Source organism: Balaenoptera borealis (assembly GCF_965194805.1).
Source record: "Balaenoptera borealis genome assembly, chromosome: 10".
Taxonomy (NCBI): domain Eukaryota; kingdom Metazoa; phylum Chordata; class Mammalia; order Artiodactyla; family Balaenopteridae; genus Balaenoptera; species Balaenoptera borealis.
Window position 1 is genome coordinate 104453187 of NC_138874.1, and position 23810 is coordinate 104476996.

Consider the following 23810-nt stretch of genomic DNA (forward strand, 5'->3'; position numbering starts at 1 on the left):
ATCTGTATGGTTGGGTTTCGGTCTAGACTTGAGCAGGGAGCTAGTTTACCCTGCCTAGGAACTTCATGGGTCCTAGTACGTGAAATGCTCACTGGGCAGAGCAGAAGGGTCCCCTTTGAAGAGGAACAAGCTGCACAAAGCAGCAGAGGGGATCAACTGGGGTCTTAGACAAAGTGGCCTGAAATCTGGGTTCTAGAAACTCCCTTCAAGTCCCCACCCACTCCTACTTCAGCACATCTGGGAACAATTTCAGGCTTCTCACCACCGCCCCCCCCCCTCACCCGCACGTTTTATCAGCACTGCATTCAAGATGCAATCCACAGAATGGAAGTTTTCCTATGATTAATGAAATGGCCAGAGGGCAAGGAGAAGGTAGGAAGGCAAACACCTGGATGACCCCACCCTGGTGACATAACCATGGGTTGTTAGAGCTGGTTGCCGCTCTGTGACAGCAGAGAATTCATCTCCCGTGAGATACACAGCCAGGTCCCTGGTATCTGCTGCCTGGGGAGACGTGAGGGTCAAGGACTCTAAACTCCAGTGACACTTCAGCAGGGAGTTACGGAGTCCAAGCAACCAGGTTCGTGGGAGCTCCCGGGTAACGGTCACATGACTTACACACCTAGGACCCTTGGGTCAGACAGACTGTGCTCAGTGAATGTGCCTGAGTAAATGACTGAGTTAATAATAAGAAGAAAACCAGTGTGGTCTGGAAAGATTTTTTTCCTGTTTGTAGAAATGACTCTTGCAATCAGTAAGCTGTCACAGAGAAACCACTCTATAAAAAGCAATGAATGCTCAAAAGGAAATTAAAGTAAGAACTTAATGACCACATATTACCTGAGTAGCTTTTTTTCTTTTTTAATGTTTTAAGTGATGCTAGGAGGCTGTGATGGACATTATGTCCTAACGCTCTGTGAAAACTATCTTTAAAACTGATGCTGTCTTAGTTACTGAGCCATAAAGAGCGTCTAGACCCGAGGCTGGACGGGATTATCATTCTGCCTGTCTGGAACTAAAGGTAGTAAGGCTGAACGGTGTAAGAACATTGTATTCTTGTCATGAAAGACAATCATTTGGAAAGAATGACAGAAACCAGATTTTGGAGTTAGCAAGATCAGGCTGGTTCTTAGCTCCTCCACGTGGGCTGAGATCATGGGGCTCAGTGCCTCTCATCATTAAAACCCAGTAAACGGGTTGCTGCTCCCACATCTTCCTCAAATCCGCAGCCCCGGGCCTCTGTCCCCTTTCTACCCCTGGTGGTCTCTCCCATGCCTCTCGTCCTTCCAGCCCAGCTCAGATGACAGCTTCTCCAGGAAGCCTTGCTGACCCTCCAGGCCAAGGCCAAGTTGGCTGCTCTTATCTCTGTCCTCCTGCAACACTTTGTACCTTCCTGACCACAGACTCCCACACCAGGCTGTAATGACCATATGTGCACCTGCCTTCTCTTCTGCACGGCCGGTGAGGAGCCAGGTCTTTACTCCTGGCACAGTAACTGCAGACCAGCTGGTTGGATGGATGGATGGATGGATGGGTGGGTGGGTGGCTGGGTGGATGGATGAATGGATAGATTGGATGGTGGGTGGGTGGCTGGGTGGATGGATGAATGGATAGATTTCCTATGCGCTAACTCTATTCTCCTGGTCACCCCTCATCTGGTCCACTGCAAGCACGTCCTATCTGGCCTCCTGGCCTCTCCCCACCCCAATCCTTGCCCCACACTGCCACCTGGGCACTCTCTGAGGTCCAGCTGATCATATCTCGCTTCCCCCGCCCCTTGTAGGGTAAAATCCAACACTTCAACATGGCACCGGAGGCCCTCAACCTCTTGCCTTTGTATCACACTAATTTTTCTCCCTCTGGCTCCAGGACAGACCCCAGACCCACATCTCCCACTCCCTTCACTATGTCCTCCCAAAACTGAGTGCCTTCTTTCTGCTTGATGTTCCCTGCTTCTCACCTGCTGAGGCTCAGTCTGAATATGGGTCCTGAGACCCTCCACTATGACACCTCTTCCCCCAAAGAAATATGGGGCTCTCTTTGGGCTTTCTGGGCAGATACAATTCCATTCCTTTCCCCTCCGCTTTCATACTCAAAGGCAGTAAAAGACAGTTCTGCTGTCAAGACTCCATCTGTCCACGTGGTTCTAATAACTGGCAGAATGTACAAATGTAAAGCAGTGTCTGAATCTCTCTGTCTCAGGGCCAAGAGTGGCCAGTGTGACTCTGGTGAGGACGTGGGCAGGTGAGGGAAGGGGTGAGGGGAAGGAAGTGGAGCCCCTGAGCTTGGGCAGCACCGGGAGGGGCTGGCTGGGGAGAGTGGGAAACGCTGAGTAAATCTGGACAGGTGTTTTTTAGCAACAGGCTCCAGCAGGAACAGACAAATGGCTTCACACCCGTCCCTGCCAAAGGAGAGATAAGGAAAGAGATAGGAGGCAACAAGATAGAGCAAGTTGCAGCGGGTTCCCGCCTGATTCACAGCTCAGGTTACCCCTGTTGGCCAGGGATGCGGTGAGCTCAGACCCTGCTTAGCTGGCGCTGAGTGGATGCACAGGCTGGGGGTGGAGGTTTGGAAGATCCACCGGGAGGTGCGTTCCTCCCCCCATCCAGCACGTGCTGGAGGACGTCCGTGCTTTTTGCTTAATGAACCACCGTACACACACAGGAGCCCCCCACCTCACCAGGAGTCCAGGGGGCCTCCAGCCAAGAGATGCAGGGGGCCGGGGCGGGGCAGGCAGCTCGCGCAGGTGGGGCGCATTAAAAAACGAGCGATTCGGCACTCTGCATCGCTAAAGACACCCATGTAATCATTTGAAATGAAAACTGCTCAAATGAACTGGAAAATGTTCTACTTGTATTTTCTCATATTCCCAAACCTTTCTTTCCATGGTTCAGAAGTTTGCATTGTCTAATTGCTGATTTCCATTTGTGAATGAATCAGCGTAAAGTAAAATTGAGTGCCAAATTAATCTACCCTTCTAGTTTTAGGCATTAATTATCCTCTGAGCCATTTTCTCCTGCACTTTGCCACATGTCAAGACAGGCCCGGATACAGTGATGTAGAATCCAGTTTTCAACTCAGGAATGTAGCCCAAACAGCAGAGGATGTCCCAGATCTCTAAGAGCCACAGTTTACTGTGCAAAAGAGGACTGATTCCAAGCAAAGGAAATACATTCCTCACCTTTTAAAGGTGCACTAACACTGTCAGACCAAGTAAGTTACTGGAGAAGAAATTTGCTGCATGGTCTTGTGACATGTTTCCCCAGTTGCCCCAGTTAACAAATTAACAACAACATATTTCCTCTAAGTATAATAGGGTCAGCCTCAGTGTGGAAAATGCGGTGCTGGCTAGGGCAGAATTTTGAAAATTACATATGCTGTTCTTCTGGAGCTATACCAAGGGAGATCTTCTTGGCTATGCTAAAAAAAAAACCACCCCAAAAAACCAAACAAACAAAAAAGAAAACCAAAAAAACCCACCACCACCACCACCAAAAACAACAAAAAAAACAGGTCTCCAGGATACAATTATAGGATCCTTAGTCCCTGGGAAAAGGTAGAACCATATGTACTTGGTCACTTGGTCAAAGCTACCACTCTTGGAAACAATGAGGATACACAGCCTGGGCACCGGGAAGAGCAAGTAAATCTTGGTGGAAGGGGGCCAGCGCAAAAAAGCCTTGGAGACAGAGGGCACAGAGGCCCTGATCCCTTCCCTTTTGAGGTTCAGCATTATCAGAATCTTTCCAAAAGGTATGAGGTACCCTTGACCAAGCACTGTTTAAGCCTTAAAAAAAGCAATATGGAACAACATGGATTGACCTGAAGGACATTATGTTAAGTGAAATAAAACAGTCACAGAAGGACAAATACTGCATGATTCCACTTTACATGAGGTATCTAAAATCATCAAACTCGTGGAAGCAAAGAACAGAATTGTAGCTGCCAGGAACTAGGGGGAGGGGTAAGCAGGTAGTTTCTTTTTTTTAAAAATTTTTATTGGAGTAGAGTTGATTTACAATAGTGTGTTAGTTTCAGGTGTACAGCAAATGAATCAGTTATACATGTACACATATCTACTCTTTTTTAGATTCTTTTCTCATACAGGCCATTGCAGAGTATTGAGTAGAGTTCCCTGTGCTATACGGCAGGTTCTTATTAATTATCTATTTTATATATAGTAGTATGCATATGTCAGTCCCAATCTCCCAATTTATTCCTCCCCCACCCCTTATCCCCTTGTAAGGTAGTTTCTGATGAGTGGGAATAAAACTTCAGTTATACAAGATGAATAAGTTCTAGAGATCTACTGTACAATATTGTGCCTATAGATAATACCATATTGTGCACTTAAAAACCTGTCAAAAGAGTAGATTTCACGTTGTGTTCTTACCACAATAAAACAAGAAAAGAGAGAAAATGCAAATACAACACTCAAATCCATCTAGCACACACTGCCAGGAAAGGGAGAGTCTGAGATACTGTGTGCTCAAGTTGGAGGGCTGGCTCTGGCGGGAACCCCTTAGGACCCAGCCCCCAGGGCAAAATGTCACGCTTTGGGAAACGCTGGCTGCATGCTGAGTATGAACTAAGAGTTGTTACTCTGCACCCAAGATGCAGCACCTCTGCTGCAGGTGCAGAACGACCAAGAAGGGCACAGTCACCAAACCACAAAGCAACCTCTGGGCTGTCCACAACAGCGACACCGTGTGGCAGCAGTTAAACCCACAGGTCAGGCAGGCTGGCCAGTAGCCTCGGGCTCCCTCTTTTCCTGGCACTGGAAGCAGAACAGGTTTTGGAAAATAACTATAATTCTTAGATGAAAACAGGAGGGGGCATGCTCAAGAGGAAGATGCCAGCCCTTTTGGTAATGAAGAACAGCAGAGGCGCCTGAGTGATTAATTAGAAAAATTAAAGAGCTATGAACATATTTGTAGCATCCTGAGCCAGAGCCCAAGTGCTGAGCTTAGTGTGGATGTCAGAATTTGAGGGAAAGGAGGAGAGGCACAAGTTTAAATTTTGTATATATAACCACTTGCATCGGGAATAAAGGAATATGCTTCCTTTAGGACCAAACCCCATCCTGACATCCTTCCAGGCACTAAGGAAAGCAACCGGAGGACAACTAGCATGGGAGACACTGTGCTTCAGGGGAAGAACTGGAGGCTCTGAATTTCATCACAGCCTTCTAATAACACCTCTGCGTTTGCTTTTCTGCAGACGAGCTTGGAGGCCTAAACAGTCAAGCTCTCGCCTCTCCCCAACCACCCCAAGAGGAAAGAAACCTGTCAGCTTCCCTAAAAGGGAAAAGGAGGAAAGAAAACAAAGTCAAAAGGAAAAGCTAAAGTTGCATCTCCTCTGTTTGAAGGCACAACGCAGGAGAGACAGGTTTTGCACAGAGGCACCGCTGGACTCTGGGGAAGGAAACCTGTGTGCTTCGAGCTGGAAAACATTAAGTGCAGGGAGGTTTTAATGAGCTGCAGCAGCTCTTTGACAGTCCCTGATGTTGAGATGGCAACGGAGCATTTGAAATGTAAGCTTTCAAAGAATATGCTTTTTAGGAAGCGATTTTCCCTCTTGCTATCCCTTCGCTTTGGGGATATTCAAATTGGGCCTTTAGTCATCCCATTGGGGGTACCTCCATTCCTCCAAATGGGTCTGTGTCAGAGCAGCTTTAACACGAAACCCTGCCGAAGCCCCAGCTGCTGCTCTACGTAGTAGCAACTACAAGGGCTTCACCGAGACGGATTGAGAAGAGATGCAATAAAAGGCATAAAATTAAAGACAAGATTAATAAAACCTGATGTAAGAAAACACCGCTAGCCTACCTAGCAGCTTAAATTACATTTACCACATCTGACAGGGAGGGGGTAATCATGAGTAATAAGTTCAGGCTCTGGAAAGAAATTACGGGATAAATAACTTAAGGACAGGTAACACCAGGGGAAGTCACCGATTCACTTTCCCAGAGAAGACTCGAGACGGTATAAAACCCACCAATCACACGGAAGCAAATTTCACTTGGGAGGGCCCTCGAGAGTCTAGGATCTGGATTCCCAAACATCCCAGAGCCAGGAATCTGGCAGCAGCACAGAGACTGCTTCTGGTTGCAGCTTCCAGCCCAGCCCGACCTCACCCCACCGCCTGGTGGCCGCTGTCACCACAGCCCGACCCTGGTGTGACCAGGCGCAGTCAGTCATTAGGTGAGGGCTGTCCTATTGTCCCCTGTTCCTTTCTGCCCCATCAGCTGAGGCCACGCTATGCTACTTGGGCTGCCTCAACACAACCAGTTCCTGGAACCAGTCTGGTCCCCAAACAGGACCCAAACCATCCCATTATCTGCAGATTCCTCCTGCCACCTCCTCGGAACACCCCAAGTTCCCAAACTTCCAGCTATTTCTCACCACAGCTTAGCAGGGAAGCAATCTGATTCGACTGATTCACACCAACTCTCCAAGGATTCTCTCTTTTTGGAGGGCAGGCCAGGTAATGCAAATGGACCCCTCACGGTGGGCTTGGAGCCTGCACAGGGGGTGTCAGGAGCCTCCTCTGGACCTCACGTGCAAGACAGACCTCGTGAGAAGAGCAGGAAAGGCTCCATCGCCACGCTCTCTCCGCCTGCCAGCCATGGACCAGCGGACGGAGGGCTCACGCACTGCTCCATTCCCTCCCCCGACAGCAGCCTCCCATCTCCAGGCTTCCTGGCTTGGACCCATCAGCGAACAGGATAATGTCTCCTGTAGAGACAGGGAGGGGCTGTCTGGCTTCAAGCCAAGGAAGACCCTGGAAAGTCCTGCTTTTAGCAGAGGGATTCCTCTGCTCAAAGACTAAAGGGGCAGAGGAACTTGGGGTCTTCAGAGGACAGGTCTTCAGATTCTCTGTTCCCTGACATCCTAACGCCAGGCTAAGCTCCCACAGCTTCTCCCTTGGTCCTGTCCTCACCACATTCATCTCGAGCAGGGGGTTCTTAGAGTCCCTGGCTGATTGGCTTCCCCCGGTTATAGCTGCGAGGAGGTCCTGCCTCTTCCTCAGGATCCTTAGAGCACAGTGATCCCTGATCCTAGCCCTCAGTTAAGAGGGTCTCAGTGGAAGAGGGGCGTGAAGGTGAGGAAGAGTCTTTGGAGAAGTTGCATTGCCTGAGCACCTGACTCCTCCCAGGACAAGCTCGGCCATCTGAGTTCTTCCTCAGATAGCTTCAAACTTGGAAAAAAATGGAGGGATATTACTTCCAGAAAGTCTTCAGCATGCGGGAGATCTACAGATAACAAGGACTTTTATTTTTCTTTGGTCACTATTAGAGCTAGTCTAAGGAAAGAATGGGACTCCATTCTGTCAGAATAAAACTTAAACTGACAAAACTCAGTTTACCAGAATCCTCAAACTATCAGACAGTTTTTTCCCTGCCCTCTGCTCTTTAGAAATGGGAAACTTACAAGAAAACAAACACAAAGTCACACCCTCACCTACTTGCCCACCTGTGAACATTTATCAAGTGCATAGGATTTTGTCAGCGATGGCATTTGAAGATTCCTGGCTCTATCCTGGGGGCAAAGTACAGGTGTTGTCCGATGATGCCGCGTCTGCATCTCTAACTCAACATCCACCCCGTGCTCTGAATGCAGCACCAGCTTTGCCTCCGGCTGCAAAGAGTCAAGTCTCTGCTTACCAAAATCTACTTGCTTCGATCAGCAATGAATTCAACCCAAAGTTCTGGAAGGACTCACATCAAATTGTTGACAGTGATGGTTGGGAGCAAGTAGAAGCAGAGAGAAGCGGAACCTTCCTTTTCCCTCTACTAATTCTATATTGCTTTTTTGCTTTTTTTTTTTTTTTAAAAAGAAACACATTGAATATATTCATGGAGTCCTTCAAACATTAAAATAAATTAATAAATGGCCAAAAAGGAAAAGGAAGTGACTCTTTTCAACAACACAGCCAGGTTTCGACGGGGGCTGAGATCCAGAAGCATGGAAGGCATCTACTCTCAGCCACGTCGTCGACTGAATGGCTCAGAACAGACTCAGGCATTCTGGAAGTTCTCCTCTTCGGGGCTGGATACAGCTCCATCCCTCCCTCTCGCTGCTCTCTTCCAGTTTTCTGACCTTGATGACAAGAGCTCCCGTATTTCCAGCACCTGCTACCCCACTTACTTAACGCTTTTGACCCCTGGCAGCTCTCAGGTCTAACAGAGGGGGCACATGCCTTCAAGCTCACCTGGGCTCAGGTGACCCTCTGTGCTTACGAAGTCCTACTGACCTCATTCCAGCACCTCTCAAAGCTTTCCTCAGGTTAAAGACGGGAACCTTCCTCAGCACAAAAGGCTGATCAGCTGCTGAAGAACCTCGTGCTGGAGGCAGAGGTCAGGTTTTGGCCCATCCATCCCAATGACTCCCCTCCGCCACCCCCCTGCAGAAATTCAGAAGATAGAAGCCTGGCCACTGAAGCAGCATAAAGGTTCTCTCCACCACCTCCTTAATCACCAGGCTGCCGGCACGCGCTTACCTGCAGATGTAATTCGTCTTGCAGGAGTCCTGCAAATTCAAGCAGTTGGGCTTCTCCCTCTCCTCGTAGGAGCACACCGGCACGATGGTCTGCCGTCTCCGCTCGGTGCAGGCGATGTCCCGGCAGGAGCAGAAGAGCATCCCGTAGCTGTGCTTGGCCGGGACCTTGTCGAAGAACTGCCGGAGGGCCTTGTGGCACTTGCGCCGGTTGCAGACATCGTTGGACATGCTGGTGGTGCACGGTGTGATGTAGGCAGACCTGTACTTCTTACAGGTGTCGTCCAGGTTGCAGGCCTTGGCGGCGTCCAGGCAATTGTTCCCTTTCGGGATACGCTCCGCTGCAAAAGGAGAGAAAGGCAGCGTGATCACAGGGCTGGGTGCTGCGGCTGCTCTGCTTTCACCGGGATCTGGCCATTCACCTGGCAGTGCTGGCAGCTCGGATCAACTCTGTACAGTCTTGAAGCTAATAACTTAATGAGTTCATGACAATGAGAAAGTATCAGGGGCACAAAGGCTGGGAGCCCACGGCAGCACACAAGCTCCTAGCATTGTCTCAGATGTATAATTAGGAGGTATTGAGTAAGGCCAAAGGAGCTCAGGCACCTGCCCGACTATATATAAAACAAGGCAACAGGAGAACAAGTTTCCAGCTCCTGGTTGGTAAATTGAAATTAGGATAAAAGAAAAAAGCAACAAATTATATACTTGTTTATTATATAATATATAAAATGATATGCTGAATGTAAGTATAATTGCCATGCAATCCTCCAGGAATATAATTATGTAATAAATGCACATAGTACATGTTAATTACTATATGATTACAGAGTAATTGCATGGTTATTTGAGCCCAGAAGACAAAATATTATGCTAGCTCTCTAAACAGGAAGAAGCAACTACATCGAAGCTGTATTTAAGTTCTAGCTCACAGGCCACTGGAAGAAAACCAGAATAAATTATATAAAAATTTGCAAACCTCAATTACCATTTAACTTACCGCATAGAAAATTTGGGATCTGAGTACTGAGGTTGCAGATTAGAAAAATTCAGTTAGTAATTTGGATAGAATTTCAATGGGCTTACAAACCATACGCCTTAGGAATCTCACAAAACATATGTTGCCTTCTGTCCAAGCCCTCTGTGCTCATGCTGTCAGAGAAACCAGTGCTGTCCACTGCCAGGCTGCCCGCTGAGAGGCCTGGAGAGAAAGCACGGAAGAGGCAGGGCTCACTGGGGTGGCTGGGTGGGCTGGCTGGGCCAAGTCTAATGGGCAAAGTTAAAAGATGAATGGACAAGGGAAATTAAGCTCATTTCCCATAATATAGGTCTTACCGAGCGAGGCGAAGTGATGGAAAAACCTCCTAGAGCCAAGTTATGAGATGGCCCATGGAAAATTGATAATTAGGTGTAGCAGGGACCCTCCGGAGACAGCAAGAAGGCAGCAGACAAGCACCACACAATCGTGGGATTCAATCCCCAGCAAGTTCCTGCTCAGGCCTCAGCCCCTTCATGGGTTCTGCAACCCCCTTTCATTCTCTTTATGCGTCCAGTTGATGGGGACCATGAAGGCATTTGAGAATTAGCAAGAGAGGAGACAGAGTCTAGCTGGGTTGGGTGGGACCAAAAGACAGGGCAGTGCATTTAGTATCTAAAAGGCACATGGGATATTCAGCCTTAAATAAAAGAAGGAGACCTGCCATGGGCAACAACATGGATGAGCCTTGAGGACATTATGCTAAGTGAGATAAGCCAGTCCCAGTAGGACAAATACTGTATGGTTCCACGTATATGAGGTATCTAAAACTCTCAAACTCACAGAAGCAGAGAGTTGAATGGTAGTTGCCAGAGGCTGAGGTGAGGGGGAAATGGGGAGTTGTTATTCAAAAGGTATAAAGTTTCAGTGATGCAAGATGAATAAGTTCGAGAGATGGGCTGTACAACATCACACCTACACTTAACAATACTGTATTGTGCACTTAACAATCTGTTAAGTGGCATTATTTCACTCTTTTGGATGGCTGAGTCATATTCCATTGTATATATAAACCACATCTTCTTTATCGATTAATCTGTCGATGGACATTTAGGTTGTTTCCACGTCTTGGCTACTGTAAACAGTGCTGCTACGAACATAGGGGTGCATGTGTCTTTTCGAATTATAGTTCTGTCTGGGTATATGCCCAGGAGTGGGATCGCTGGATCACATGGCAGCTCTATTTTTAGTTTTTTGAAGAACCTCCATACTGTTCTCCATAGTGGCTGCACCAATTTACATTCCCACCAACAGGTGTAAGAGGCTTCCCTTTTCTCCACACCCTCTCCAGCATTTGTCATTCATAGACTTTTTAACAATGGCCATTCTGTCTGGTACGAGGTGGTACCTCATTGTATAGTTCTGATTTGCATTTCTCTAATAATTAGCCATGTTGAGCATCTTTTTATGTGCCTCTTGGCCATCTGTATGTCTTCTTTGGGGAAATGCCTATTTAGGTCTTCTGCCCATTGGGACCTAGAGATTATCATACTAAGCGAACTAAGTCAGAAAGAGAAAGACAAATACCATATGATATCACTTATATGTGGAATCTAAAATATAATGCAAATCAACATATCTACAAAACAAAATCAGACTCACAGATATAGAGAACAGATTTGTGGTTGCCAAGGGGGAGCGGGGGTAGGGGAGAGAAGAAATGGGAGTTTGGGATTAGCAGATGCAAACTATTATCATATAGGATGGATAAACAACAAGGTCCTACTGTACAGCACAGGGAACTATATTCAGTATCCTGTGACAAACCATGGTGGAGAAGAATATGGAAAAGAATGTATATATGTGTAAGGCTGAGTCACTTTTCCATGCAGAGGAAATTGACACAACATTGTAAATCAACTATACTTCAATAAAATTAAAAAAGAAACCTGTTACGAATATAGATCTCATGTTAAATGTTCTACTAAAATAAAATAAAATTTTATACAAGAAAAGAAGAACAGACACAACAAGTTCAGCATTTCAGGAAATGAAAAACTCTCCCTGGTCTACTGATGGTATGCCTTGCTTTAAGAAAACCCAATATGCTGGAATCACAAAGATATACCCTGGCACCGTAAGCAGTATTTTATGATGCCCCAGGTGCGTGTTTCTGCCTATGACATCTGAATTCAACAATTTAATGGGGAAGGCAATAAACAAGACATTCAGCCCTTCTTAGGTGAGCAGTGCAGGAAGCCAGCAGCTGCACGTACATCCTGCTGGTTTAACAAGCACACCTGGTGCATTTTCTCCATCGTGATTTTCCCAAAGTGGCTTCTCTCTTGCTCCTCTGTTTTCACACTCAGGCACTTCAGGACTCAAGGAGTGAAATATTCACCATGTGCCCTGACAGATCACCAGGGCCTCCACCACCAGGCTTTGGTGACACTTCTAGCATTTTCCTCTTTTGAGACTTTCTAATGATGTGCTGTTGGGCCCGCTGGCAACAGTGATTGATATTCCTGAAGGTCTACAGCTAGCTAGGAGATTTCTAAATTATGCATTTGGGGATGATAATCTAAAAGAAATTAATATGACCAATCCTGGGTCATCTGGATTAGGCCCTTAAGGCTGGATATCGGAACACAATTTCACTTGCGTTGGTGTTCAATGGTACCTTATGATCTCTGGCTAAAAAGAAAAGAATAGAGGCACACAGGTTGACTTAATACTTAAATGACGTAGCCAGGGATATATGAACAAACGGTTCATGTAAGTTCAAATGGAGAAAAATGACAGAAAAATTAAGTCATCACATGGCACCCAGTAATGTAGGCCTGTCAAACTCAAAAGAACTCATGCTGAAACAGAGAACTACATCCTGATTGTAAGCACCAATTTAGTTTCAGCAAAACAATATCATTCCTCATATTAAATTTATGTTATTAATTTGTATTTCATTGTTTTAAATGTTTTGTTCATATCTAATTGGTGTGTGTTGCCTTTATAATTGTATAAAAGCAAAGAAGAAGAGCTGATAGTTTTATGTTTATAAACTTCAAATAAAATTATAATAAAAATAAACTTAACACATGAGGTCCAGAAAATTTATTTCTCTCTTTAAGTTCTCCATATAATACACAAGTTTTAAAAAATTGGCCTGGAAAAAAGCTCCTTGACATGGGTCTTGGCAATGATTTTTTTGGATATGACACAAGCAATAACAACAAAAAATAAACAAGTAGAATTACGTCAAACTAGAAAGCTTCTGCACAGCAAAGCAAACCATCAACAGAATGAAAAGGTGACTTACGGAATGGAAGAAAATATTTGCAAGTCATGTTCTGATAAGGGGTTTACTTCCAAAATATATAAAGAACTCATACAATTCAATAGTAAAAGTAGCAGTAATAATAATAACCTAAGTAAAAAAATGGGCAAAGGACCTGAAGAGACATTTTACCAAAGAAGGTATATGAAAGGCCAACAGGTACATGAAAAGATGCTGATCGGTAGGGAAATGCAAATCAAACCACAATGAGATATCATTTCAGGCCTGTTAGAACAATTGTCATCAAAAGAGAAAATAAATGCTGGTGAGATGGTGGAGAAAAGGGAATCCTTGTGCACAGCTGCTGGGATTGTAAATTGGTACAGTCACTATAGAAAACAGTATGGAGGTTCCTCAAAAAATTAAAAACAGAGCTACCATATGATCCAGCAATTCCACTCCTGGGTATATATACAAAGGAAACAAAATCACTTTATCAAAGAAATATCTGCACTCCCATGTTCATTAAAGTATTATTTACAATAGCCAAGTATTCACCAAGGAATAAAGCAGACAAAGAAAATGTGGTATATATTTTTCAATGGAACACTATTCAGCCATAAAAGGAAGGAAATACTGACGTTTGCAACAACATGGATGGACTCGGAGAGCATTACGCTAAGTAAAGTAAGTCAGACAGAGAAAGACAAATACTGTATGATCTTACTTATATGTGAAACCAAAAAAAACAAAAATAAAAAACAAACTCATAGAAAAAAAGGCTCATATTTGTGGTTATCGGAGGCAAGGGGAGAGGGTGGGGGAACTGGATGAAGGTAGTTAAAAGGTACAAATTCCCAGTTATAAGATAATTAAGTACTAGGGATGTAATGTACAACATATAACTATAGTTAACACTGCTGTATGATATATTTGAAAATTGCTGAGAGAGTAAACCCTAAAAGTTCTCATCACAAGGAAAAAGACATTTTTTCTTCTTTTTTTGTATCTATATAAGATGATGGATGTAAACTTATCGTGGTAATCATTTCAAAATATATGTAAGTCAAGTCATTATGCTGTATGCCTTAAACTTATACAGTGCTATATGTCAATTATATCTCAAGAAAACTGGAAGAAAAAAAATTGGCCTAGTGTATGCCTGCTTTGTTAAATAATGTTTACTTCCTTTTCAAAGTTGTTAAAACTACATAAAATACTAATTAATTGTTTTCCTCTTGGTATTATCAAAAAAGAAAAGCAACATTTCAAAGGAAAAGTTTTGCATGAAGTGGGAATAGGGTGAACGATTTAATGTCCAAACCAATTGCTCAGAGTTCACTCCATTTAGCACCTGGTGTGCCTCAGCCTCACTTTGAGCTGATTCTGTTTTCATCAATAAATGACACTGGCAGAGCACCATCTCTTTATCATTATTTCAGAGCCTGTGACAAATTCCAGAATGCACAACCTGGCACATTCAGAGAGGCAGAAACTACTAACTGATTTCCAGATTACAGGTAAATGTGTGACTTCCTTTTTGCTTATGATTCTCACTCACACAAAACATTCTCATAACCCTTCCCAACTTGATATACGAGGCCAGCATTACCCAAATAGCAGAATATGAATAAGAAAAAAGAAGAAAATTACAGACTAATATTCCTTACAAATATAGATTCAAAAAGTTTAGTAAGTAGGATTTAGCAATATGTTAAAAGGATAATGTACCACGACCAATTAAGGTTTATCCCAAAATGCAAGGTTGGTTTAATATTTAAAAATCAATGTAGTTCACCATATTAACAGACAGGAAGAGAACCATATGACTATTTTAACAGACAAAGAAAAAGTATTCAACAAGTTTCAACACTCATTCCATAATAAAAAAATGCTTAGCAATCTAAGAATAGTAGAGAACCTTCTTAATCTGATAAAGAGAACCTATGAAAAATGTATAGCTAAAACCATATTTAACAGTGAAATACTGATTCTTTCCTGCCTAAAATCAGGAACAAAGAAAGGATGCCCATTCTTATCACCTATAGTCAACACTGTACTGGAGGTTGTAGCCATTGCAATAAAGCAATGTAAAAGGTATTGGAAAGGAAGGCATCTCTACTTATAAATGACTTAGAAAATCCTAAAGAATCTACAAAATAACTACTAGAACTAAGAAGTGAATTTATCAAAATCAAAGGACATAAAGTTAATATACAAAAATCAATTGTACTTTTATAAGCTATCAGCAAAAATACTAGAAAACAAAATTAAAAGCATAATTCCATTTATAACAGCACCAAAAAAGGGGCACTTAGCAACGAGTTTAACTCAATATTTGCAAGATCTCTACACTGAAAACCAGAAAGAACTGCTGAGAAAATTAAAGAAGATGTAAGTAAATGGAAATATATACCATGTTCACAGATCAGAGGACTCAGTATTGTCAACATGTCAATTATCTCCAAATCATAATGTGTTCTGGAATTGGCAAGCAGATCCTAAAATTTATATGGAGGAGATCCTAAAATTTATATGGAAGTGCAAAGGACACAGCATAGTCAAAGCAACTGAAAATGAATAACAAAATTGAAGGACTTTACACTGACCTCAAGATTTACCATAAAGCTAGTTATCAAGACAGTGTGGTACAGCATAGGCACAGACAAGTGAGATAATGGAACAGAAAACAGAACTCAGATTAAATATACCCACATATCTGATTTTTTTACAAAGTCACTAAAGAAATACAACACAGAAAGAAATCTTTTCAACAAATGGTTCTAGAATAATCGAAAATCAATGTAAAAAACAAAAAACAACAAAAACACTTCAATCCCTACTTCACACCATGTATAAAAAGTAATACAAGATGGATCACAGACTTAAACATAAAAGCTGAAATCACAAAGTTTTCAGAGGAAAACAAGATAATCTTAGAAGCAGGCAAAGGTTTCTTAGAGAGGACCACAGAAAGCAACAACATTAAAAAAAATGGTAAGTTAGATTTCATCAAAGTTAAAAACTCATCAAAAAACAATTTCTTAAGAAATGAAGAAAAACAGACAAAACACAGATGAGAAGAAAATATTTGTAAAACATGTATCTGACAAAGAACAAGTATCTAAAATATATTTAGAATGCCTAAAACTCAAGCATAATAAACAGCCCAATTGAAAAATGGGTCAAATATTTAAACAGACACGTCACAGAAGAAGATATATGAATGGTCAGTAAGCACATGAAAAGTGTTCAACATCATTAGTTATCAGGGAAATGCAAATTAAAACCATGATGAGATACACTATATACTGGTGGTTAAAATTAAAGTATGAAAACCCCAAATGTTTACAAAGACATGGAGCTCCTGGAATCTCATATATTCCAATGGGAATGTAAAATGGTCCATCCACTTGTGAAAATTTGGGGCAGATTTCTATAAAACTACACATATACCTACCCTATGATCCAGCATTTCCACTTCTAGGTATTCATCCAAGAGAAATGAGAACATATGTCCATAAAAAGATTTGGACAAGAGTATGATAGCGCTATGTTGATAATAACGAAAAACTAGAAACAGCTCATGTATCCATCAGTAGGAATGGCAAGCAAACTGTGGTCTATCCACCTAATGGAATACTACTCAGAAATAAGAACAGATGAACTATTTATACACACAATAGCATGGATGAATCTCAACAACACAGTTCTGAGTGGAAAAAAAAAAAAGCTTTACACAAAAAGTACGCATTGAATAATTCTATTTATGTGAAGTTCTAGAAGAGGTGAAACTAATTTACGAAGAAAAAAATCAGAAGAGAAGAGTGGTTGCTTCCAGGGGATGGAGGTGGGGATTGGCTGGGAAGAGGCAAGAGGGAACTTTCTGGATCGATGGTAATGTTCTCTAAATAGAAGTCTGGGTCAAAACTCAGAGAATGGTACACTTAAGGTTTGTACATATAGAAATTTCACCTCAAAAGGAAAAGAAATAAACAAATATTAAAAACTTGTTAACAGTATATATGCTGAAGCACTTAGGGCAAGTATATTGATATCTGCATTTTTAAAACTTTGATGAATTGACAGATGGACAGAAGGATGGGTAGATGCATACTTACAGAGCCAACTACATTCAAATGTAATAGTAGACTCTAGATGGTAGGTTGATGTAAAATTTTTTCCACTTGTTTGTGTGTTTGAAAACGTTCAAACAAAATATTGAAAAAACTTGATTCATGTATACCCTATTCTTAAAAAAAAAAAGTCTCACATGCACAGAATATGTAAAACAGCTCTTAGCCCCAATTTCACCTCCCTTCTTAGTGTCCTCACAAATTCACCTCCAACTCTCTCTCAGGTATCCTGCTGTAATGAAGTTCAAAATAAACACTCCTGAAATCACAGGACATTTAAATTAGAGTTGAGTTTTTACTTGGTAAGAAGATTGATCCCCTGTTTGTATTAAATGCGTCCGCCAGTGCACAAAACTGCTCCCTCAGTGACTTGAGGGCAGAGGGAGGAACGGGCGGAAGGATTCAATTTAGGCCACTGATTCACACCTAACTCCCCATAAACTCACACACGGCATGGAGGAGGAGCAGGCACGCTCCTGGTTTACGGTCTGGGCACACACGCCTTCTGGCCTGCGTAGGAAGGCTTCTGAACAGCTTTACTGTAACTCTGAGTGCCATCCTCACCACAGCTCGTTTTAGAGCTCAGCATTAAAATGTTACCCCACCACCACCTCCTCCACCTCTAATCTCTCCCTCCATCTGCTCTTATTCATTCTTTAACTCGGTAGAATGTCTGGGATGCTGTCTGAAAGGGAAGCATTCTCAGAATGAAGGCTGTTTACTAGAAATTCTTTCTTCTGGGGGAGGGCGTATGCGTGTGGGTTTTGAGGGCTAATGAACTCCCTCCGGCACCCGCCCAGCACTGTGGGATGGAGAAGGCCGTTTACCCAGCTTTTCCTTTCAAAGTTACACATAACCGTGCTGTTCCTTTGCAGGTTACATATTGCTTTCTCTATCATCATTCTAAGCCTCTCTGGCTGTGATCACATCTAATGTGACTTGTTTCCTGTTTTCTTGGGCATGGGAGGTATAACTTTCACAGCGACTGGAGGGCCAGCTCCCAGATCATGCAATAAAAAGGGTCAGGTGCAATGAATTAGGGGGCAGGGGGTTTAAACGTGGTCCAATTATCTGAGTGTCTTTCCTTCGGTGGGCCTCAGTTTCCCCATTCGTAAGATGATATATCTAAGGTCCGTTTAAGCCTCAAGGTTTTTGATTTGACGATTACAATGTAAACTGCCTTTTCTGATTATAAAATCAAGTATTATTTAGGATAAAACTTGATCAGGGACAGAATGTAAAAAACAAAAAGCAAAAACAACCCAGCGCTCGATGGCGCTGACCTCTCAGTTGTCTGCTGCTCCAAAGAGTATACACGGACCAACGATTTCAACCCTGACCTACAGGCAGAGCAAATGTAAAACGTCCCTCCAACGACAGGGAGACGTGGAGGTGTCAAGGATGAATTATGCACTAGGAGAAGCTTTCACATTCTAAATTCCTCTGGAGCGAGGAACTGCCTTTATCCCAAGTACAATCCTCACATTGTCCCAAATCAAAGAGGCTATCGCTGTGGCTGGCAGCCCCTCATTACTTACACTTAGAAAACGCCACTGTTATTGGCAAATGCCAGGGCCAGCTAACCAGTCAAAATGGTTTAGGATGAAACACAGATGCAAGGATCTAGAAATCCATTTCTATAGATTAGGAGGTAGAATAGAACTGTAACTATATTAAAATTTGCATGGCCCGCATGAAGGTGTGCTTTATTAAGCAGAAAGTTCCCAAGAGACAGTGAGAGACCATTGTTTACAAATGCTTGCCAATTTCCGGATATCTTTCTGTCTTTCTTTTTAGGGCTGCAGAATTGAGTTCACAACTCATTTTCCCTTTCTTTCTGACTTGATTAATTGCCGTGTTAACATAACTACTGTTCTTCTCCTAATAGGCTCCCTCTAACGTGTTATCCTAGCAAATAAAAAATGGGTAAAAAGCTCCAAGATCCTCACAGGGGGTAGGTAGGGCAAGCTTTTCTGGAAGCTCACATTTACAGTCTGGTCTTCTGCTATCCACGTGGATCAGATGGCAAATTTGATCATACAGGTTGTGACCCTTGTAATCGATCCTTCAAGAGCTTGGCCTTTTCCAGCTGGGGTGCTAAAAATTACATTTAAAAGGCACATGTTGGCTCTTTGGAGCCCATTTTGTCATTCATACACCATTTCAGACACATCGTATTACACGATGATGAATTTCCTCCTCACCGTTTTTTTCATACCTTCCACAACTACATTAAGCCTCAAGCTATACCCAAGTTTTCTCTGGGGTTCACAGTGACTGAATTATTCTGAATACCTGTGAATTTGGAAATAATTCTTCTGTCTGGTGAAGACAGTGTCCAGTGTTCACCACAAGTCATGGGCTCACCCCATGCTCACTCACCCCAAGTTCACCCATGAGAGCTTCCGTTTCCATAAAGTACACACTGTGGCCCCCCCCCACCATCCATATCTTAAAAAATTAGATGCCTCCTATAAGTGGTAAGTCACATGTTTGCTGCTGCAAAATGATTAATAGTGCTGTCTCAGCAAATGGGATCATTACATTTTTAATTAACCTTTCCAACCTCCTCCACCTTTTCCTTTTGTTATACATTGGATCTCTGAAGTTTCCTACTTGTTTATGTTCAACTAGGTTTGAAACAAAGGCATGAAAAATGATAGCAGGTGATGCAGGAGCTGGTGCCCAGGTGAGATGCCTGGTGAGGTGCGGTACCTCACTGTACACGGGATAAAGGGACAGGCGCTCGGAACTCGATGGCTGGGTTCCCACCTAATTTTTGTCTTGGGAGCTTAGCGTTATTTAATGGCCTTGGCTACCAGGAACCTGGCTTTTTAAAATCTCTTTCAACCTAATTATAATTACTGTGTATAAATCATACAATGATCAATTATAAAAATCTCGGGTTCATAAATATTTAACTTAGCATTTAAATCCACACTGCAGGAGTGCATGAAATTTCCAAGCTCATCTCTTTGCAAACAACTGCTTTATTACAGTTCCAGTGCCAGTTACTGAGAACTGAACCAAGTTTGTCTTGCCGCACACTCGGGCACATATTTGAGCGTAATGCCTTTCCGTGTATTAAGATGGCACAATTTAGTTATTTCTAAAATAGGCATGCCTCTCATTAAAAAGATATTTTGCAAAGTCTTCTATCGCCATCTTTTAATTCCTCAAGTATGGAGAGGCACAATTACAATATCAGACATAAAAACACTCATTAAAATATATTTTATCTAATGTAAGATTGATTCAAGATAATTGAGGTCAGATTTGTTTGGAAAATATATTGTGACATGTGCTAATGGTGATGCAAAGAGGAAATGATCTTCTACGAAGACTCAAGCAAAACAGCTAAATATTTTCCAGCAAAATCATAAAGCCATAATTGGATTTCAATTTAGTAATATTCAGCCTAAGACAGGCCATTTTTAATAATCTAATTATGTGTTCGGGGCCTACCCCAGAACTCAACCACTGCTTCAGAACTATTAATTGTACTCCATGCTGTTGCATCTTCAACCATGAAATTTGCTATTACATGTAGGACTGACTCTCATTTATGAGTATTTTTTTCCCAATCTCAGATCATCTTTATAACATCCCCAAATGCCTACTCCTTTAATTTTCCAAAAGCGAAATCTTTTAATGACTTTCTCTGGACCAGAACACTTGATCCCAACTAGCTCAGATTTGTGGTCCTCCTACAGACAAAAGTTGCAATGAGATAGAGCTACAAACTATCTTTATGAAGACACAAAGAGCAGCCCTTGCTTTTGTCTGATTTTCATTAATTAAAGGTATTTAATTACTAACATCTCATTAGCAATAAAATAAATGAGTATTTCAACTACAGGAAAAGATCTGCATGATAATGTAAACCTAATTCATTTTATGGGGTACAAACTAATCCACTAATATTTAGCCTGTGCAAGCTTCACTGATATTTAGCCATTTCAACAGTAATGTGCTAAAAACACATCTTCAAAACTGATGCTCCTTCTTCCCAGAGAAAACAATAAATGTGGGCCAACCAGGTACCCAAGAACCTAAGTTCCCTGTCACTCTTCCACCAACATATCACCAACTGGAAGGGAAATATGGAGTGGTTTGTTTTTAACAGTTTTCTAAGTTACCATAAAAATAAAAAGGTAGCTTTAAAATAATGTGCCTGAACTTTTAAGCTAGCATACCTAAATTTAGAAGTTTCTAAGTGTGTGCCATGCAAAGTCATTGCTCTGAGAAGCTGGACACTTATCCCAAAGAGGCTGCCAACACTCCAGACATTTCATGGAACTCTTCCCTAGAAGCCCAAGGCATGTTCTTTGGAATACTCTGAACAGCAGCAAACCTCTGTATCAGGGATGGATTTTCAAAGTCAAATGTCATTTAGCACTAAGTGTGGTCATGAAAAAGGCGATGATGTTGGGCAATGTTTAGGGGTAGAAAATAAGTGATGAATATATATAAAGATTTTTTCATATGGGGCACCTACAAATTGGCCCTGAAAATAACCAATGAAGTGGTTCTCCTAAAGAGGTTTTGAGCCAATGATATCTCTGGAACAAGTGTTTTGCTTCTCAAGGTGACTACTTTGAAGGACAGTATGCATTTGGATGTATCTGTTCTTGGTAGTCTTATTATCCATACTCATACTGTACATGTGCTGTGTTTCTCCAATGAGCCAGAGCACAAGGATGGTACCAGAAGGTAGGATACAGGCTGAAATGTCACCTCCACTATACAGTCTACAAAAATTGTTCTGACCCATGATATATATACAGAGAAGAAAAAGTACGCATTCTAAAGCCAAAGAATCAGCTGAAACAATGAAAAATGAAGAGGTTGAAGATCCTATTAAGTAGCCTGGATGATGCTGAGATAATAATGAATCATTGATGATGTTGACGGTTGTCAGGGCCCTCACAGTGCAGGATTTCAGCAAAGATAAGCTAAATATCAGGCCTTTATTTTTAGTTAAAGAGCATAAAATTCAATGCCTTTCTCCCCAGGAGCCTATTTACATACCTGCTGTGCTACCTATTTGCCTTCACCTGCTTCCCAATTAATACCCCATTAAGCCGCTCCACCTGCAGTGGCTTTTACCTTCGCCACAGCCCTGCAACCATCACTCATCTGCTACAGCTCAATTGTTTCTTTTGGGAAGATAAACAAAAGCTGCATGAATAATAATGGCAGGGTTTTGTATTTACAGGGTGTGAATTCTCAAAAGACAGTAGCCAGAAGCTGAGGCAGATTTCAGGGAGAGAAAGCCACTAGCTGGGCAGAATGTCTAGAATGAGTGTAGCCACATTCCAGAAGATGATGGGGAGAAGGAATGTGCATCTTAATTAGTCAGATTTGTGAATCTGGATTTTATATATATGTATATAATTTTTAAATGATGTTTTTGCTTCATTCAAGAAGGTATTTCATATCAAGTTGGGTTAATAAAATTTTGTTTGGCTAAAGGTTCTTAGGTGACCTATTTTAATGAAGATTAGCACATTATTTCTCTTTTTTTGCAAACAGTTCATTTATTTAACATCTTTATTTGAGTATAATTGCTTTACAATGGTGTGTTAGTTTCTGCTTTGTAACAAAGTGAATCAGCTATACATATACGTATATCCCCATATCTCCTCCCTCTTGCGTCTCCCTCCCATCCTCCCTATCCCAGCCCTCTAGGTGGTCACAAAGCAACGAGCTGATCTCCCTGTGCTATGCGGCTTGCAAACAGGTTTTAAGTGTTTGAAAAGTTGGTTCCTTCAAGCAGTGACCAAACCCAGGGGGCATCAGAATCCCTTGGAGAACAAAGTTTAAAAAAGTAAGTAAAAACCCAAAACACACAGATTCCTGGGTTCTTTCTGTCCTACCCTCTGAGAATCTGTATTTTTACAAAGCTCCCAGGTACTACCAATGATCAGACTTGGAATTCCCTGGTCTTCAGTCAGTTAAGTCATTCTTTTTGCTATCTACCTGCACACCCACTTATTTTCCTGATAAATCTAGGCTTTCTGGTCACACTTTCTGGAGTGCAGTCCCTAAGAGGTGCCTTCTAGTGGGTGGTTCATTCAGGCCTCACTCCATGAAGATCTTGCTGAGGAGAAGACTTTCTTCGCCTGTGTTCCCAGTGCAACTTCATAATTAAGCCCAGACTAGATTTGCCAGGTAGTCCCAGCCCAGGTTCTTCTAAGGTGGGCTAAGACAAAGCCCCCCCGCCCCGCCCCATCAACCCGCCATGGCCTCCTGTGAGCTGCAGAGGAAGCAGACGGCAGGACAGGCGTGTGTGCGCCCATCTATGTGCACCTCAGTGAACCTCTGGGTTTTATTTTAATGGTGTGTTGGCAAGCGTCACTGCTCATTTCATTTCTAGCTTTAAGTTGGTTCCAAATGCATTCACACATTTACCCTTCTGAGCCCCAGTATAACTCTAGTTAGATCCCCATTTGAAGGACTACACCAGTTAGCTCAAGGATTAAGTTTAAAACCCCAGAATCTTTACATTAAAATTCCTTAGCCAGGACCTCCACTGTGTCTGTGCAACTTAATCTGCGGCTCTGTCTCCGGCAGGATTTGCAGAGTAAATACAGCCATCTCCGCGTGGTGTTCCGTGGGCACCAAGCCACATCTCCTCCCCAAGGCGTCCTCCCACCTGGCTCCTGTCCACGGGATGCTCTAAGGCTGCTGAAGTAGGCTGAGGCAGTGGGGAACCCAGCACTCTGCAGACTGCTTCTGGAATGTTTCTTTCCTCAGTTTCTCACAGGAGCATATCAGCTAGAAAGCGGTTGTGTCACTGATGTACGTACGTGGTGTGTCCCTGAAGGACACGTAAATTAAGAACCCTGGGCTAAATGAGAACAATCCCAGCTTCCAGAGCCTGATATTTCCACTTAGCTATTTGCTTAGTAAAAACAGGTATA

At 42.6% G+C, this 23810-nt stretch overlaps 1 protein-coding gene across 4 annotated transcripts in view; it reads right to left on the minus strand.

The window, feature by feature from the left end:
- The window catches only part of GFRA1 (GDNF family receptor alpha 1), a 221631-nt gene that overhangs the window by 65982 nt on the left and 131839 nt on the right, over nucleotides 1–23810 (minus strand). For all 4 annotated transcript variants that reach the window (XM_082407847.1, XM_082407848.1, XM_082407845.1 and 1 more), the window contains one exon: nucleotides 8503–8839. In XM_082407847.1, coding sequence (XP_082263973.1) covers nucleotides 8503–8839 — 337 coding nt within the window. The remainder of the gene's footprint in view (nucleotides 1–8502; nucleotides 8840–23810) is intronic.